The 20980-nt window shown below is 34.4% G+C and overlaps 1 protein-coding gene across 2 annotated transcripts in view; it reads right to left on the reverse strand.

The window, feature by feature from the left end:
• Positions 1 to 19619, reverse strand: part of LOC126979877 (leucine-rich repeat and calponin homology domain-containing protein) — a 92902-nt gene extending 73283 nt beyond the window's left edge. For both annotated transcript variants that reach the window (XM_050829443.1, XM_050829442.1), the window contains exon 1: positions 19424 to 19619. In XM_050829443.1, coding sequence (XP_050685400.1) covers positions 19424 to 19613 — 190 coding nt within the window. In that variant the 5' untranslated portion in view covers positions 19614 to 19619. The remainder of the gene's footprint in view (positions 1 to 19423) is intronic.
• Positions 19620 to 20980: the final 1361 nt, after the last annotated feature.

The following is a 20980-nucleotide window of genomic DNA, read 5'->3' on the forward strand; positions in this document are numbered from 1 at the left end:
AATATTTATTAAATTAAGGTAATAAACTAATCTATGACTCTTGTTAAATAACTATATTTAATGGTTAAAATGTTTAAAATGGTAACTGGGACCGGCCATATCAATGGTTACACGCGTACTGCCTTACTGAAGGCAACACATGGTTTTAAGTAATTAATCTTATCTACTAAGCAATTTTTATTTAATTAATTGATTTTGATTTTTTTTATGAAAATAAAGGACGAGACGAGCAGGAGGTTCAGCTGATGGTAATTGATACGCCTTGTCCATTACAATACAGTGCCAGGATTCTTGAAAAACCCAAAAGCTCTGAGCGGCACTACAATTGCGCTCGTCACCTTCAGACTTTGCCCAGTAATTTCACTAGCTGCGGCACCCTAAGAACCGAAACACGATAATGTTTACACATTACTGCTTCACGCCAGAAATAGGCGCCGTTGTGGTACCTATAATCTAGCCGGCATCCTGTGCAAAGGAGCCTCCCACTGGTATAAATTTCAAACACTTTGTTTTTTTTTTTAATTTAGACGTAGAAATAGTTGCTAAGAATTAGCTTCAAGTCAAACAGCAGACACAACATATTGAGGTCACCATGGGTCGTTAATATTTTAACAGATTTGAGAAGCCTTACTCGGTATACCCGGTTCCTGACTTCTTAATGACTTCACCTTAATGAAGTGTGAACTCATTAATTAAAATTAATGAAAGCCCGAACTATAACTACACGTTTATCTAAGGACACACGAATATGATAATCGTTGTAACTTAGGCCTAGATCCTAAATAGGATTGTATTGTATTTAAGCTAGTTTATAAGTTTTAAATCTCGCAAATGTTATACCTAGATTTAACTGTGATGCATTGTAATTTTTAGTTGATTTTTTACTTGTGGAGGCTCATAAATGGCCTTTACTCATTAATATTTACATTTAACTCTGTATAATGGCTGTCAGCCCCCCTAATATAAATAAATAAATTACCTACATAATACATTTATCACTGAAATCCCCAATTTCTGTATTTCGATTATTAGATTTAAAACTATTTTAATAAGTAAATTAATTTCACTCCAATTTTAATTTTATTCTTTGTTTTTATTAAAAGTTTCATAATAATGCTGTAATTGTGTTTCTTACTATATTTTTTGATGACGTAAAAAGATGCCTTCAGCCTAGCGAAACTCTCTAAGAAAAAAAGCGACTCACTTGTCATTGATAGATATAAAGATAACTACATACTACAACCTTGTAAAAAATGGAGATAGCCGAAATCCACTATGTACTGAGCAACTGTTCGCTTTCAAACTTAGCCGGATTATACTTCGTCGTCTTTATGTTATTACTATTTCAAACTTATGTCAAATCACGGCACGTAACGCATCATTCATACTATACTAAATTTCAATTTTTACTTAGGCAGTCCCGTCTCTTATTACGTAGTATTTACATCCTCTTTGGATGCCTTATCTGTTTTTAATTTAGACGGTCAAAATCCAGTTCTTAAGTATTTTTTATTTCTGAACTATCCTCATTTTTTTCTATCAAATTCACCCCGATCAAAGCAACTAGGTAGTAAGAAGTATAAATTCATAATAACCTTTTCTTAAACACTAAACACCCCGCCTCTATAACTGCACACTGAAAAAAAAAGTTTTTATTCCCATAAATAACTTAGTTGAGTACAGCCAGCTGCTAACAGTGCATTAAATATGGGTCAGTAGTCCAACACGTGATGCAGTAAGTCGCAAAGGGCAATGAAATGACGTCGAACATTATTTATTTTGTTCCAGAGCCTGTTTATATGAGGCTACAGAAAGCTGAAGAATGCGTAGGCGATGAATGCCTGAGGTGGTTTATTGGAGTTTCGGTTTTAACTAGGTGTTGGTTTAGTTCACAATTATTTTAGGCGAAGAGTTGGCAGAAAACACGCAAACATGGTGTTTTAGACAAATTTTGTGGTGAAAATATAGCATTTCGAGCTATGATCATTACTTAATCCTGTTACACATATCCTTAAGTCTTGTTTGTAGGTTGCTAATGCCAGCTGTTGGTTATAGTTCACACTCCCGAGTCTTTTTGAACTACCACTTTTCCTTGCAGTTAAACAAGTTTTTTGGCATGGCAGGACGTATTTTTTTAGTACTACTCTCGGAAAAGTTATTCTTATAGCTTTAACTTTTTTGTGTAGGTACATTTATTCATATTAGTAGTGAATAACGAGGATTGTAAGCAAATAAACTATTTTCCACGCAAGAATTTTGAAAATATTGGCTTTGTTACATAGATGGCGAGCCGGCAGCCGTAAATTTATATCGCTCAAGGTCGCTAGCATTTAGTGTCGCCTTAAGATCCAGAAATAACTGTTGATCTGTTATAGCCTACTGAATACAGTAACTATTACCAAAGCATACATATTCAAATTCAAATATTTTTATTCAAAATAGGATATGGCATTATTTATTGATAGTCAAAGACTACCACCGATTCCAAAAAGAGAAGCCTCAGACCTGAGAAGAATGGGCGCAACAAACTCAGCGGGCTTTTTTTTCATAAAAAAAGATGTTGACAAAGTAATATTGTACAATTAAACTTTTTATTTAATAGCCTGAGGGCGGTGGCTCCATTCCCAATCTGTGGCATCGTTAAGAAAGTCATTTATGTTATTGTAAACCTTTACCAAAGAAATGTTTGAACATTTTCTGGGATCTTTTGTAAAAGCATATACAACGCCCCACAAAAGACTTACTAACTCGACTTAGCCGTGTAGTAGGCATCGTAAGTTTATGTTAACATTATGGTTATAACAGTTTCTAGCAAATTCACTTATGTGCCTATGAACATAAATAACATTATCAAGAATATATTGAGAAGCAACAGTCAAGATGTTAATTTCTATAAATTTTGCCCTCACTGAATCTTTAGGACCTAGGTTATAAATAGAGCAAATAGCCCTCGTCTGCAGCACAAATATTGTATTAATATCGGCAGCGTTGCCCCATAGCAATATACCATAGGACATAATACTATGGAAATAACTAAAGTAAACTAGTCGGTTTAAAACGGTTGATGCCAGTGCAAGAAACGGTGCGTACTTAATATGTAATTATGCACAAATTACTTTAGTAGACTTGAGCCGACTTTATCAGAACGAGCGCTACATAGCGAAGTGTTACAGCTCAGTTTTACTCAATACACACACAACATAAAGTGCTCTGCGCGCCAATAGAAATTTTCTCTTCTAAAAGCTGGGGAAATTTCTTTAGACCATGGCAAATAAGGACCGTCAATAATCTCTAGCATCCCCTTACCCCCCTAGGAAGTATGTAGGTACACACGTCTGTATGTATGTATGTATGGTGTTTACCCGTGTTATACGCGGAAGGTCATGATTGTAAAATAAGTCAATATTATTTCCGGATGGTATAAATTTTAATAAACAAATTCAGATTGGGCAAATATAACCAAATGACCATTAGTTTGTGATAACATGCCATCAATTGGGCCCCATACTAGCATAGATTGATGGCAGGTATAAAAACTGTATTATAGGTACACACTTTTATATTAGCCAAGCTTTTTGCTTCTAGCTTCGTCATGCAATCGGCTTAATATAATCTTCCCACAAATGTTTCGTCCGCACAACATAATCATGGTGTCTTGAAGGCAAGCAGGCAACGCATGCTACATCCTCAATCTCGATGACGCTCGCCATCAAGCGAAATTGATATACGTCTCTGTGAAAACGTCTAAAAAAGTTGAGGTTGACAGTTAGCCTCTATTTGGAGCATTGCAAGCACACTAACACAAAGTGACATACAAACCGCGAGTGTAACATATAGTTTTTTTTTATTTAGAAAGTATGGGACGAAACGAGCAGGACATTCAGCTGATGGTAATTGATACGCCCTGTCCATAACAATGCAATGCCACTCAGGATTCTTGAAAAACCCAAAAATTCTGAGCGGCAGTACAATTGCGCTCGTCACCTTGAGACATACGATGTTAAGTCTCATTTGCCCAATAATTTCACTAGCTACGGCGCCCTTCAGATCGAAACACATTAATGCTTACACATTACTGCTTCACGGCAGAAAAAGGCGCCGTTGTGGTACCCATAATCTAGCCGGCATCCTGTGCAAAAGATCCTCCCACTGGTAGGTAGTTTGTCACTTTAGTAATAAACCCTAAACAATTTTATTCGGTTGTCTAGAAGCAAAAGGCTCTATTTAGACGTACAAATTATCTACGAAAACAAAATCAAGACATTCTTACAAAAACGCAGGCATGGTGAAAATTGTTGTTTGACACTGAACAGTCGTTTAACGCCCTACCCATCCCTTCGAGTCAGGTGAGGGACAAAGCCCCACCCCTGCGTTCAATAAACTTCAGGCTTCCGCCGAAAACGAAGGCAAGACACATTTGCAATATTTAACGCCAATGACGAAACCTTGAACTCTGCTCTGTGAACGGCTGGCGTCGCTTCATTGTGTGTCTTCTACCGCATTTATCACGGGGAGTGTTCCGAAGAGCTGTTTAACCTGATTCCTGCCTCCGAATTCCACCTTCGCACGACACGCCACAAGTTAGGATATCATCCTCACCATCTGGATATGTGGCGGTCCTCCACAGTGAGGTTTTCAAGGAGCTTTCTTCCACGTACTACAAAGCTGTGGAATGAGCTTCCTTGTGCGGTGTTTCCGGGACGATACGACATGGGTACCTTCAAAAAAAGCGCGTACACCTTCCTTAAAGGCCGGCAACGCTCCTGTGATTCCCCTGGTGTTGCAAGAGATTGTGGGCGGCGGTGATCACTTAACAACAGGTGACCCGTACGCTCGTTTGTCCTCCTATTCCATAAAAAAAACCTTAGCCATAATCATAGAACAACATCCAGGTAGCGAAAATTCTCTCGACAAACACTTATCTAACATCCGCACATAAGAAACACATTTCTCACACGTGGGACCGAACGGAGACAAATACAATTGGTTTCCTTTTCACGACAGCACGAAATGTAAGCGCTGATTTGGATTTTGTAAACGTCCATGTCATGATTTGCTTTCAGAGAAATCACAAACATTATGCCGCGGAACGCTTTCACGCGAGCCTTGAGGCAGGTTTTATAATGCATCATAAATGGTGACTGACGTGCATTTAAAAGATACGGGCCGGAGTGGCTTCTTTCTTTTAGCCATTCAGTTATTTATTTCACTTGTGAGAAACACTATAGAAGGGACCAATGATACTGAATATTATGCGTACTAATTGGGACGCATTTTGACAGTTAGTTACATTTCCAAACACACTGTCTTCTTTTTACATGTGATGACGACAGCTGTATAATTGTAATATCATTAGAAAGTACTAAATTAAGTTGCAGATTTTGTGTCATTTCATTGTTTTGAACATAGATTCAAGTCTACTAGTTTGTCGGTGCGCTAGCTTTTTTTTAATATTATGACTATTATTGTAGTCATACATACAGTATTTTACGAAATTGGATAACAAGCGCGGATCACCTGATGATGACGTGATCACCGCCACCAATACTCTCTTTCAATACACATCAAATCACAGAAGCACTGTTGGCCCTAAATATAGATGAATGCGTTATATCGTCCTGGAAACCGCAAGAGTACCTATAGATATATTTCATAGTATTATTGGGCATCAAAGTTCCTTGTTACCCGCACTGTGAAGACACATCAAACATCCAAATACTTAAAAGCCGTAACAAATAGGAATTAATAAATACATATTCTAAAATAGCTACTTTTGAAAGAAGTTACTATTCTATCAGTGAATACCTTTTGAAGACAAAATAATTTGAAAGACTGCCTCTCTGCTGTTCATGCCTTACGAAGTGGATATTTTCATGTATTGTGTAGTAACTACGTGGCATATCTAACGCAGTATGAGAATAAATATATGGTGTGATGGTAGAATTATGCGGCAGGAATCAGTTCAAACAGCTTCCCCCGTAACACTCCCCGTGGTTTTAAGAAATGTTCATAAATGTTTATGCGTCTTACCCCATAAACAATACTATAAGATAAATGACTTTCTTAATTAAACCATAGAATGGGAATAGTGGGACCGCCCTCAGGATATTTAAATAATAAATTTTATTGTAGCGAAATTTTACTAAAAAAGAAGCCCACTGAGTTTCTTGCGCCTATTCCTTAGATCTGAGGTATAAATTTTCGAATGTGTGGAAGTTTTAGACGTGCAGTAAGTGATTTAAAAAGCCCAATTCTGAATAAAAAATATTGTCAAATTACAGTCACACGAAATAGAATATTACATCACTCCGAGAGAAAACAATAACAGCTTCAAAGTACACGTCTTCGAGCGACTTTCTGAGACAGGCATGGCGGTCGCAAATGTTGCTATATAAACAGTCCGCATACAAATTAAACAACCCTGCCAACGGAATTAATACCTTGACTATATTGATAGTAAGGCCATTGTCGTGCATGTGTTTGGATGAGTTATCAGTATTCAAAGTAGCGTGCGATCTTGGCAGGAATAAAAATGACGTCCTCAGACTGTATTGTTCGAACCTATGTATGGTGCCGTGGAAATCATTGTGTGTTCTTGCTGCGAGTAATTTATAAACATCGCACTAGATGTTTCATTCAACAATCAACTGCCCTATGAATATCTATTTAAACTCCTTTCCAAATCGGCAGTGCCCCAGGGCACTAGATTTTTCAGATACACCAAAAACGATTGTGCCGTATGGCGTAAGTTCTGACCCATATTTTGTTTATAAGATGGCTTATTTTTCATGGTCTTTCAGCTTGTATCATTAGCTTTGAGATATATTGAATAAAATCATTCTAATTATAAGCAATCTATTGCAAGATAGAATAATACGCATTGACAGAACGCTGCGTGAGCACCAAAATCGCGCCGATCTTAAACATATCACGCAATCAGTTTCCTGGAACGGAAAGGTTTTAAACCGCTAAAGATAAGGATGGTGTATAGTATGATAATTGTAAAGAATGAATTCTAGATATAATTTTTTCATCAAAAAATAGATATGAAAGAGAATGTTTATGGTTGTTCAGTGCAGCCATGTTTCACTGCAACCAAATTGATCTATTGTGACAGCCACTGTTAACTACAGCTCACTACTAAGATTGATTCTTTTCATGAATCTTATTATATCTTTTGCAGTAAGCTGACGTATCTCAAGTGGTTAAAGAATTGGATTTCCCAAGGAGATGACACGTTTACGCATTAAAGGACCACATTCAGAGAGATTACAGAATCTACACGCTCGGCAATCTCTGAGGCCTAGGATTGAGTATTTGTTTAATTTGCGGTGTCCCGTTAGTATCCTGGCTAGAATGCGTAAGTTTTCTGGAAAGAGGTACTATGTGCGACCCAGTGTACATAGTAGCATTTTTAATATCCAGAAGGAAAATAAAGAACCAATGAATTATAATTTTATACAGTTTTGTACAGGTTTTCAATATTTATTTAAGCTCCCTGCCAGATTTCTCTAATTTAGATATGCCAAAAAGGTCTAAAAGACATCTGTAGTTTAGGTTAGGCTGATCTTAACATATTGCAGGCTTCATTAGGCGATATTATATGCGGCTAACTGGAGCATTCACGAGGAAAATAATATTAAACATAAAAGGTGATTTTGTATAAGAAGATATATTTGGTAAACCTTACGGCTAACCCTTTCAGTCCCCGTGAATAAATAAAATCGACGATATGACGTAGGCAGTAAAGCTTTCCCAACAAGTTTGTTAATGTGGTAAAAATGCTCGTGAAGTCGGCAAGTTTAATTTAAAACGTTCCTACTTCCGTTACTGAAGGTTTATGGCTTGGCTAACGGAATGGCTTTACAAATGAGGAGGTAAGAGATTAAATGCTATTAGCAATGTGGCAAGATAATAACAATAATATTGACACACTTAGGCAAATTGTGTACTATGAGTGGATGTTGAAGAATGTTTTACTATATATTATGTACTGTATTGTATTATACATATAAATATCTATGACTAGAGAACAAACATCCCTATTCATCATCTATAAGTACTAAGTTTGTGAGGTTGTAGGGGGTAATATCTGGATCTACTGAACCGATTTCGAAAATTTTGTCACCAATAGAAAGCCACATAGGCTATATTATATTAACCCGAAAATGAAAATACTTTATCGTGGTTGTATTTGCAAAGAGATTAGAGAAAATCAGTAAAACGAAAATATTACTTACGAACGCTGCCTTAATATGTTTGTTTTGTTAACTAGCTAGCAAAAAATGTGTTAGCACCCACCGGGATTCTCACCCTCTAATAGGCATGGTCACTAACCTACAACTTGTACGATACAAGGGTTGAACCCAGGATGTTTTCACTCCAAATAGACGCACAGTACGTCGAGCAGCAGAATAGCTGGTGAATAACTTTTCCGTTAACACATACAATTGGGAAATATTTTTAAATGAAATTACCTAGAGATGAATTATACCACAACAATCAATTAACCATATAGACATTCTAATTCCGCAATTATAGCAACGACAGTCACAAAGCAAGGCGCGTAAGTTAATAATTGTAAAATTGTTTGAAACGCGGCGTTTCGGACCGTTACGAAACAGACACAACTTTTGTTTACCACTCACGTCCCACGCGCCCATCTCCAAACAGGTTCCGGATACCTGTGTCATGTCACGTAATTTAACTATTTTTCTCAGTGTAGAAATTGTTTTCACAGACAATTTCGGGATTCATGCATTGCTAGTTTTACTCTTGAATTATAAGCCTTTTTTTAATAAAAAAAAGTTTAATAAATTTTAATTATACACGAATAATTAACAGTGAAGTCTCTGGAAAAAACGAGAATCATAAACTAGCCCACAACATTGTCTTATTTAACGTGAACACAGCACAGTAAAATACCTTTTAAATTATTGATAGACGGGTAACTATAACTGATATTTTACATTGATTATATTTTATTTAATATAAATAAATCAAGCACCCAGGACCTCATAACCTCCAAATTGTAAATTGATAGTAGGAAGACGATACTGTCAATAAATATGGCCAAAACTCATCCAATCCCTCCAGGATATAAACCGCGCTAAGCTGTGACGAATACAAATTTGCTATTTATATCTCCTACCTCAACTACTCGTGAACACTTTAAACTGGAAAAACAACGAAACGTTCACTTTTACCAAACGATATCTGTAAAGTACCAATTTCATTGAAATACATATCTAACAAATAATTATAAAATATTGGAATATACCTCAAACATATTATGTAAGTACAAGATAACCGAAGAGACATAAGGAATTACTGATAAAAACTTAAAAAATATGAAACCCTTTGGTTATTTTTTCAATATATTTCATTTCAACAACATTCGCCTATCAAAAGAAATAATAAAGTAGTTAGTATTCGTTTAACATTTATAAATTGCAGAGTACACAAAGGTTTTAATTAAAATAATCACTTCGTAAACATCTTTAGAAACATGGACGAATAGAAATGCGTAGGCAATTATTTCTTAAAAGGCTTTAATGTTAATCAATGCCGTGCATTAGCTGCGGTAAGCTGTAATACAAATGAATTACTCGTGCCCTAAGCTCCCCAATACCCGGAAGGTCGCGCTCGGGTGAACATATTTATGCACCTGTCGCCATCATTGTGTTCACAATGAAACTTTAATAGGTTATATTGAACAAAGCCAACAAAGTTCATGGAATCATGTGCAGAGAACGCCGGTTGAATTGCATGGGAATCAGAAAAATGTAGTAAATAAAGCTATCATTCTATTATTTATAGCCATACAAGTTTAAATATAAACACAGCAAATCAAAACCCAATTTGCTCCTTAATAACATATTTCTAATATTTGTGGTAAAATCAACAAATTTGTTTATGCTTTTCTATGATTACAAACAACATCATTATCTTATCACGCTTACGTTGAATCTGTTTTACGTTACGGACTGCTCTTGTACGAATATTAGCGGTATTATATCGCAAAAAAATGTGTTAAAGCTGTATGCAAAGTTCATGAGTTTTGCAGACCTCTGTTTGGGAAACTTGGGACTATTACCACTTGCATGTTATTATATTATATATATATTATATCTATGCACAGTGTGTATTTGTGAAATTCAACAGCAATTTATTCAAGAAAGTTTGTGAGACCATAACCCTCAAAGAAACCGCAGGGATCCAAATATATTAATATTCGACGAAATCCCACTGGCCTTTCAGTATGACAAAAGCTGCCTTGCTTTGAGTGTCAAAATGTACCTACTAGGGTTGTTGCTAATGCAAATATTTTGACATCCGCGGATACGTATGCGGATTATTAGATGTTAACATCCGCGGATGCGGATGCCGATGCGGGTACGGATTTCAGGATTTTTTTTAAGGAAATTTAAATTTTAAGTCCATGAATAAATGAAAATCGTTCTAATTTTTTTGTTTTTATTAAATACTAACAAACAAAACTAAAACAATTTTTGATCGTATTTAATAGAATACTAAGTAACTTATACATATAAATACTTTGATTTAAAAAACATAAAGAAACTTTTTTCTGTAATTAAATTTATCTTTTTTTTTGGAAGAGAGGATAAACGAGCGTCCCTATAGGTGATGTTAAGTGATCACCGCCACCCACATTCACCTGCAATACCAGAGAAATTACAAGAGAGTTGCCGGCCGTTTATAAAAGTGTACGCTCGTTTTTTAATTAAAGATAAAAAGATTTAACTAAAATAGATATGGCTTTATATTGTATTATTTTATTACATGTAACATATGCATAATAACATCGGAGTGGCAAGGGGAGTCCCCTTAAGGATTTTATAACGAGGTTTGTACTTATGTTTACCTCTTCGTCTGAATTATGTACTTTAGTGTCTCGTTCAACTTCTATCGTGCAAAGTATTTTTATAAGGGGACTCTACATATTAATATTTCTATATCGTAATTCTGTTAACGTTCTGTGCCTTTTTTACATCCCTTTCTTCAAAAATCTTCCAAATTATCTTATATGAATAACAGTCCATTACTGTGTGGAGTAACTAATTGGGTTAGATAATAAGATATAGGAATAGAATTTTGTTACATATATTTGCATAGATAATCCATTTATTCAAACAAAACAAATCTTATTACTATATTTACTATACTACGACTACATAAAATTAAAACTATCATCACGTGGAAGCGTACCAAGAATACTGGCAGCATTTCCGCCGGATAGCTAGGCTGATCCGTGGACCGAGATAGCTGCCAGCGCTAGGGTTTCCAGTAGCCTTATTGAGGCGCGAAGATAGTATTTTGAACATTCTCCGCGCCTCTGGGCCCCACGGGCCAAGTGTTTCGGCACCAAACGGCACAAAGATGTATGACTCACTGAGACCAACATATTTGCGACGCTTGTTGTTGACCGTCTTCGGCAGTCGAAGCAGCAGCCCCAGCACCAACTGACGTAACTTGGACATGAGAAGGAGCCAGAGTGTCGACGCTAGTCGCGTCCCACACGAGTGCCCTTCCCCGTGCCCAAAAGCCACCAGCGTCATTCCATCAGGACGTTTGCCATCGCGGCGGGTAATACCATTTGGCTCTAAAACAGCTGGTATATTAAGAGCGGCAAATGCCCTGCGGATGACTTCATTAATGCTGGCGTGGAATAGAATAGAAATATATTTATTTTCCATGGTGAGTGACAATAACAAACTTGTTAAAACAACTTTAGGTTGATTGCTCAGAACTAGTCCAGAACCATGCAATATTACCTTCTACATACTCTGCTACCTATACGTACCTATACCTATTATAATCCTTCGTCGTAAAATTTGGTTAAAGTAATAAATTTCTTAAATTTGTTTTCAGTGTGTCCTAAAATATATACTGTTTGGCATTTTATGGTAAAATTTAATACTATGTAGGAGCCCTTAACCCTAGCTAGCCTATATTACACGGTATGGTTTGTATACAACACGTAACGTTAAAGGTTAAATCAAATTAACGATTGAGACATCTACAAAGATAAGACTCCCTTTAAGATGTAGGTATAATTTAAAATGTTTTGTGTGTTCCGCTGAGCCAACATTTGAAATAATTATAGATGTTCGCAAAATAATGCATAATTCAATAAATTTCACTACTACAACAACAACTGTTCAGTGATTGTAACCATGTTGGCTTCTGCAATGTCAATGTTTGATCTATCATCGTTACTCAATTTTAAAAATATTTCCTAAGTATTATTTCAATTATAATATTTTTTCATAGGTAACATCAGGAGCATCGACAAATTGTGAAGAATTGAAAGTTCCAATTGACCTATGTAGAACATTTATTATTAAGCCATTCGTGAAACTCGCTCTTTAAGTGGCATACTTGCAAAAGCCTTTCCTGCAACGCATTGCAGGTTTAATTCCCGCTGCCAACACGTCTGTGTGTGTGTATGTTGTTACTAGAAACATTTTGTTCACCATTCACAAATTAATAACGGAGATGAGGTAAAACCGGCAGAATCCGGTATATTTTATTACTCTTCATTCCAAATTACAATGACTGTTGTTCTGCATCATGAGCCGTTAAAAAGATTAGACAATTAACAGCGCGACTAGTGTACTTTAATTACTTTCATAGTATTATGTCCTATGGTATTTTATTTTGGGACAATGCAGCCGATTATCACTATTTAAACCCTAGGTGTCATATAAATCATAAAGAGAAAAATTTGAATAAATTCACATACGGTTGTCTCTCAACATGTTTCTCGTTATTTAATATATTATAATGTGTTAATCATATTGTTAACACCAGGAAAAATCATAATCTTGTTATGCCTACTACTTGGTTAAGTCGAGTTACTGTCTTTTGTTGGGCGATGCATATGCCTTTAAAACATGATCCCAGAAAATGTACAAAAGAAGTGTTACAAAATTTGAAGGAATTGTTAAAAAACTATAACATTGATGACTTTTTTAATAATATCGCACACCTCGGGAATAAAGCGACCTCTCTCAAGCTATGTAACCAATAAATTTTTAACGAAATCTTACTTAAAAAAATAAATTAATAGTTAAAAAAAACTAAAAAGCACGCTTTATATAATATTCCACTAAAAAATAGAAAATAAATTTAAATTGAAAATAGTGTAAAAAAACATATTTAATTGTAAAAAAAAGCGTGGGGTGTAGAAGAATTATCTAAATTTATTTTCTATTTTTTAGTTGAATTTTATATAAAGCGTGCTTTTTAGTTTTTTTAACTATTATTTATTTTTCATTTTTTAGTCAAATTAGTGTAATGTCATCGGTCTTCGATAAATCTACAAACTTTGAAAGAAATCTAGCCGTTTAAAGTGGGTCAAAATCGCGCCCAAAGAAGTCGGTTACAAACATACAAGTGAAGCTAATATAAAGCGTATAAAAAGCGGTCAAGTGCGAGTCAGACTCGCCCATGAAGGGTTCCGTAGCAGCAAGTAATATAATATAAAAGTTCTTGTAGTTCGTTGTAACTTTGATCGTATGAAATTATTATTTTTTAATATTTGAGTTGATTGAATGAAAGGTAAATATTTTTTTTAGTTTTATCGTTCTCTTGTTTTAGAAGTTAATGGGGGGGGGAAGGCCACTTGGATTTCTTGAGCCGGTTCTTCTCAGCTGTACGTAAATTATCGGAGCTGTGGCAGATCTTACATCCAATACATATTTTTTTTATGTATATATAAGTAAATATTTATATTTATTTGTGACCGTCTGTGTTAAGTTATCTATGGATAAGCATAGAAGAGAAGAGTTGTATCCACTTTAATACTGTATTTATTTACGATCAATATCTGTCTCACAGAGCGTCGAGAAAGTTATATTACTTTCATAATAGATGGACGAATACACTGTATGTACAGCTATATCTATTTTCACAGCGTGCTATAATCTAGAATCTAGACTCACAGGCACGATAATATGAGATTAATTTCACGCGATTTAACTTATCATCACAATTTCACTGTCGTGCAATGATGATATGTTTTTACAACATGCTGTTAAAGTATATCAAAGCGTCATGGAGTATATTATAATAATAATAATAACAAATTATTTATTGCCATACAAATCATTACAAATATAAAATGAACAATTAGGATACGCGATGAAACAAAAGGGAAAAGGAAAAGGCTCAGCTTCATCTGACATGGAATCATGGATTTATGTTTCCATGCAGCGCTGTTTTTCAGCCATCCCCTCCTCCCTAAGGTGTTGAGCGGGAGTGGATGTATTGTGGCTCCCCGGTTAGCTACTTAAGCTATCTTTTTTTTATAAAATGTAATATTAGAAAAAAAAAGTGTTATACTAATACTATATAATAATTGTTCTTTTTTTAACAAATTAACTTTAATTTCGATTTCTGGCTTATAGGGAGAGAGAGAGAGAGATCCTAGAGAGATTTGCCGTCAGCTTGGCGAAGTTCGTACTGTCTTATGCCTGGCTGGGAGGCTGCTTTGCACAGGATGCCGGCTAGTTTATGGGTACCTATCACAACGGTGCCTATTTCTAGCGTGAAGCAGTTACGTGGAAGCATTATTTTGTTTCGGTCAGAAGGGCGCCGTATCTTATGTCTCAAGGAGACAAGCGCAATTGTAGTGCCGCTCAGAATTTTTGTGTTTTTCAAGAATCCTGAGCGGCACTGCATTGTAATGAGCAGGGCGTATCAATTACCATTAGCTGAACGACCTGCAAGTCTCGTCCCTTATTGTCATAAAAAAACGACGCAATATCATCCGCCATTATGTTAGCGGCACTATAATTATTGCGCTCGTCACCTTGAGACATAACGTGTCAAGTCTCATTTGCCCAGTTATTTCACCATTTTGCAAAAAATCAAAAACTTGGTATTATTACATTTAGGTATAAAGCTTACTTTAAGCTATATATGAAATTATAATTTATTCACTTTCGTAAGTACCTACTTTATTTTAAGTGAAATCCGTCCGGATTTTACGGTCATTTTTAATACGAAAAATTCACGATCTAGCCTACATTGTATATGTAAGTAGTCTGAAATGGAAAATCTTATTTACCTAATACATTTTACTCAAATGATTGCTTAAGTGAGGCATACAACCAATAAGAAAATTAACATATACAGAACTCAGGTCTTAACCTAATATATAAAATTCTCGTGTCATGGTGTTAAACATTGAACTCCTCCGAAACGGCTTGACCGATTCTCATGAAATTTTGAGTGCATATTGGGTAGGTCTGAGAATAGGACAACATCTATTTTTCATCCCCGTAAATGTTAAGGGTGGTCCACACGAAATTCTTTTTTGAATTTTTTTTTAAGTTTGTTTGATTATGAGTCAGCATTAAAAAACACATACAACTTCAAATTTTCACTCACCTACGATTAACAGTTACTTTTGTATCGCGATTTTAATATCGGCAATACAACGTTTGCTGGGTCAGCTAGTATAACTATATAAATTGGTGTAGGTATATGAATATCATCAACAGTGCACTTAAAACAGTTAGTGGGTGTGTTGTTTCAATAACTATGAGAGTTGATAGACCATCAACAAACACAGCTGGTTTATGAAGCACTCCAGAATATAAAACGCGATAATTTATGGCCCTTAAAATAAGACTGCTTCTGGAGGGGAACAATAGTGTCTTGTTAGTACGTCACTACCAAAACAAGCACAATGGGAGACATGTTGTCTTGTTTTTATGTCAATATGCAGCGGTAAAAGTGTCCTTATTCCATTTATGAAGTTATACCAAGTTATACATCTTTTGGCGCGATAAGCAAAAATTATCAAAGTACCTAAATTATTACGATACCCGCGAACACCGACACTTAAATTCGACATCACCATTTCATATAAAATTGAAATGAAAGTCAAATACTTTCCTTAATATTTTACTGATCAGGACCTCATTTCAGAAATTTAAAATGCTTATAAGTATTTTTATATAAACTGATTTATTATAACCTTATTTTGCGTGGCGTTCAAGAAAAAAAAGCTTAAAAAGAAATAATAGTTTAATAAACAGAATTAGATACATATATACCTGCTCAAATTTTAAAACATAATCAGTAGGTATAAGGGTGATATAAATTAAAACAATACTCAAATATATATAATATATATTATGTGTGTATATTTTATAAAATAATGTGTGTAGTTGGTATAGTATCCATATTGTTTTATAATACAGCTGGAAAACAGCTGATTGGTATTTTCCATACTCAAATGAATTGTGAAAAATAAAAAATTAATAGATATCCAACCACTATTTTAATTTACTTATTGGAATGCTGGATGATGTTTAATTCATAATGTTTATGAATCATAATACAAATAATGCAATAATAGAATTAAAACAAAATAACTTTTTTTTATGAAAATTGTATTAATTTATACGTCAGGATAGAGCCTCTTGCTGTTAGACAACACATGACAGTAGGCCAGGTTTATTACTCAAGTAAGCATGACAGATTAGCAATATATCAGTCACTTTGTTGTAGTTTGTTTTTTTCTACATGTTTACAGCTGTCACATATAAATTTTCTAAGCTATAAGTCTCATTCGTTACCCAAAAAAGTAAAAAGTGCTTAACACACAAGGGCATACATAACATATAGGCAATTAGTCAGTGCCTACCTCGTTATGAACCTAAATAAATATAGCACTAGTGTTAAAGTTAATTTACTACCTACGGTAGGCAGTCTAAGGATTGCATATACGAAGCAAGCAGTGTTTCATACAACTTGTGTTGTACTGTCGGAATAAAGCGCAACTACAAATAGTTAGATCTACCGTGCCCACCTTGCTACAAAACCAATGGACACCCCTGTTATTACAATTAAAAAGTTTCCACTACACTACCACCAAATACAGAAGTTTACTCATTACACCACACATCTTGAATGCTTCATTCATTTGGTAGCAGTCATGGTAAATAAAAAAGCTTTCAAATGGAACTGTTTATGGTCACATTGCCATAAAATTAAATCACGAATTTAGATCTAAATTTTATGGCCACCATTATTGTTTGTTCTGTTTCCACTTTGGTATTGTTTTAATAATATAATAGATTATAACTACAATATAAGAATTTCCTTACAGGTAAATATTATGTGAAATAATTTAAAAAAATAGTGTACATATACACATTGACGGTTGTTTTTGCTCCTGTGATACCTCTGGTGCTGGAAGAGCACGGACGACTGTGCTAACTTTCCACCAAGTAGTATCCTTTACATTTGTCTATCTTTATAAGAAAAATGTACAATTATTCCTAATAGTAATACATTCACAACACAACCTACTTTTACCTTTTTTTTTATATGTTTTTGGAAATTTATTTACTAATAAATTTACACAATCCATAATATTATGTCTGTTATCAATGGAACTAAGTACTTCTATAATGTCATTGACATTATAAATAGAAATAATTATGTATTTTTATAGTAATAATTACTTTTATGCTATGTGTGATTTTAATAATAGCTTAATGCATAATAAAATTTTGGTTTAATCTAATTACTTAGATAATGATAACAAACTTATATTATTCAATTGTATTATTAAATATAAATAGCAGTATTAAAACTGATTTAAACAATATGTTATGTTTTTAAAGTGACAACCCTCACTTCTAGGATTAATACACAAATAAAATTTGATAAACAAAATTTTATGAATGATGCAGGATTCGGGAACGGTTAGCCCAGTTGGTTAGAGCACTGGCACGGAACGCCGGATGTCGTGGGCCGAATCCCGCATTGTTCATCAAATTTTATTTGTGTACAACTGATTTGATAAATTGTAAGTTTAAATTGTGAAGTACATACAAAAGTGCAATAGAAATGGTGTAATTCTAGTTTAGTGATACTTTTCTTTATGAGGACATCAATCTATACACACATAGTGTATTGATGAACATCTAAGAGTAATTGAACTAAGAGATATAATAAATACTCATTAAAATATGATTCATATGAAAAATTTAAGCTATAATCACTCTTGATTTTGCATCATGCAATGAGCATTGACTTACAATAAACAAACAAGACTAAATAAAAAACTATGGAAGAATTTGTGTATTATGAAACTGTGTATTGTGATACATGTCATAAAAGTAGATTTCTTACTAATTGTATTCGACACAAATTACTATATTTAATTTATCAGTTTAAAAATAACAAATTCTTTATATTTGAAAGAGTGACATCTCAAGCCAATTTCCTAATATGCAAATATTAGGGTTGAGCATGTTATCAACTGTAATGCTGTGATCATACAGGATCACTGTAGATGAAGCCACAACCTGAGAGTTGAGATGGGTAGTTTTTGATGTTCAATAAGAGATTTTGAATAAAAATATTTGAATTTGAACAAGACATATCAAGATTTGTGAAGATGATATCACAGAAACGGTGGAAGAGTGCTCTCATGGTACACGAGAGGTCGCAGATTGAAGTCCCTCATGGTTCATAAATTTTGTTTCCAAATTTAATTTGTGCAATTAATCCCAGAAGTGAGGGTTATCACTTTAAAAATAATATATTCTTTTTTAAGAAATATTTGGTTACATATTAGTTTTGTAGCTACTTTAATTATTTAGACCACAATTTGGACACCTAGATATACACGTGATAGAGATCCTGTGAAAATCAGAAAATATTAATTTACTACTTGACTACCACCCAGAATCTTTCTATTCCTACATTTATCAACTGCCAAGAAACAGCATAATCATATATCACATAAAAATCAATTCTGAAAAGCAGCATGCTTTAAAAAACACAAGCTGCTAATAATGAAGGCTTCAAAGCGATGATAACATTGGAATCTATGCATAGCCTTAATTTTCCACAGTAAGTAATGTTAAATTGTGTTTTTAACACTTTAAATTATTCTAATAATGCTTATTATAGTACAACAGAACAGAAAAGTGGACTTGAGTATTGAGCAGAAGATTCAAATAAGATTTTTCGATCGATCTAAGCTTTTAAGTTAAATACATCTTTGATCCAATCAAAACAATAATAAACGTAAAAACATATGTAATGTATGTGGATATTTAAAAAAAAATATAAACTTAGTTAGGTTATAACTTTGAAGTTTAGAATATCAATAGTAGAACCAAGTAGAACTAGGTACCTGTATTTGTAATATATAAATAGTAACGGATAAAATTCTTCACTTGAAATTCTGGTTTCGCCGCTTCGGTCGACGTTAACGCATTGAAAAATGTACCGGTATACAATAACGAGTACATCAATACAAATATAGAACTGTGAGCGAGATAATTATTACAAAGTAATTTGTTTATTTTTTGTAATTGATAGCTAGGTGCAAACATATAGGTAGAGATTTATTTATAAATCGACTTACCAGCAATAACTGTATCACTCAAATCAAACTTCACTGGTTTTGGAAACTCGCGCAATTTACGACCACTTAATTTTAATTCACCACTAAGAAAAGCATCTTCTAAAATCCTTTCCAATGATTTAGTTAACTGGCTATGAATATTACTATGGCCATTCATATTTACATTTGAATTGAGGCCTAATACGGCCATATTCTCGTGAAGCTAAATTGGAACTAAAAATTTATTGCCATTGAATAATTACGGTACATGGATGGAAGGGCTGATTTTTTTGTTGCCATTAATTAATATTTCCCCATATTTAGTCAGAAGCTAGATGTGATGTTTATTGTTGTTATTTTATTTATTTTTGCCTTAGTCCATTTTTATCTTCTACATTACTAGTATTTATTAACTATTTTGACCTGTGTATGACGCCCTTCAAAAACTGTTAAAAAAAAGATGCATGACGTTGCATGTGAAGGATTTAAAACAACTCTAAATTTTAAATTTTCTAATGAATATAAACCAAATCCAATAAAAAGATGAAGTAAAATAATATCAATAGCTCACTGGTATGATTGTACTCTAATTACATGAGATACCTTGATAGTTGGGCAGACACGTGAGTGATTCTGTAACATTTCCAAATTTTTCAGTTGCACGTATGGACGTAGTCATAAGTATGTTTATTGTATAGATAAGCATATTATGAAGTTGAAAATAGTAATTGCAAAAAGTTTAAATTATGAATTCGATATCAGCCACACGAAGAACCTTAATAATAAATTCCATACAGGGATAATGGCATTTTACACGACATCCATCTTAGATTTAAAAAAATGTATATAAAATTAATTCTCAACTATCTTAAGAACCTTGAAAAACGTAATATCTATATAATATTGTTGAAATCATCGTTTTGTGTAAGGTTGGAAAGGATATTCATATAGTTGATATCCCAAATTAATTTTGTACTAGTGCCGAGAACTGATATCCAAATTGATGTAATCATAGTTATGCGTGGCATCCATCTTGGATTTAAAAAATGATTCCAAATTAGTTTACTCGTATAAGCCATTTTTAATATTCGTAAGGATTCTACAGAAAGGTATAATAATTATAAATTCGAATTTTAGTTTTTTTGTTATACTTTTACTGCTTCACTATCCAATCTGCCCTGTACTTTTCCCGGGGCGTAAAAAGAATAGGGGAGTCCCAGGCCCATGGGTGTCGTAAGAGGCGACTAAGGGCTTTTTAGAAGTGGGAGAGTCACGCTGCCGTCTTATGACGTCAGCACAATCGGGCCAGACTTGTCCGGGTTAATTACCACACTCGCACAGAATACCGGCGTGAAGTAGCGGCCTAGTGCCGCTATGTTTCGCATAGGTTAGTGTCGAGGACCGGTGGCCATTCCCCCCCCCCTCCACCCGAATATGACAGCGGAATCTAAAAAGATTTTACCTCAGGAGGGTACCGGCTCTACCAGAGTCGGAGAATCCCTCCCCGAGCACTCTAGCTCGGGCTGCGCTTCGTATCCTGGGGAGGGCACAGAACCGCGCATGACCAAGGACAAACGA

The sequence above is a fragment of the Leptidea sinapis genome, chromosome 4 (genome assembly GCF_905404315.1).
Source record: "Leptidea sinapis chromosome 4, ilLepSina1.1, whole genome shotgun sequence".
In the NCBI taxonomy this organism is placed as follows: domain Eukaryota; kingdom Metazoa; phylum Arthropoda; class Insecta; order Lepidoptera; family Pieridae; genus Leptidea; species Leptidea sinapis.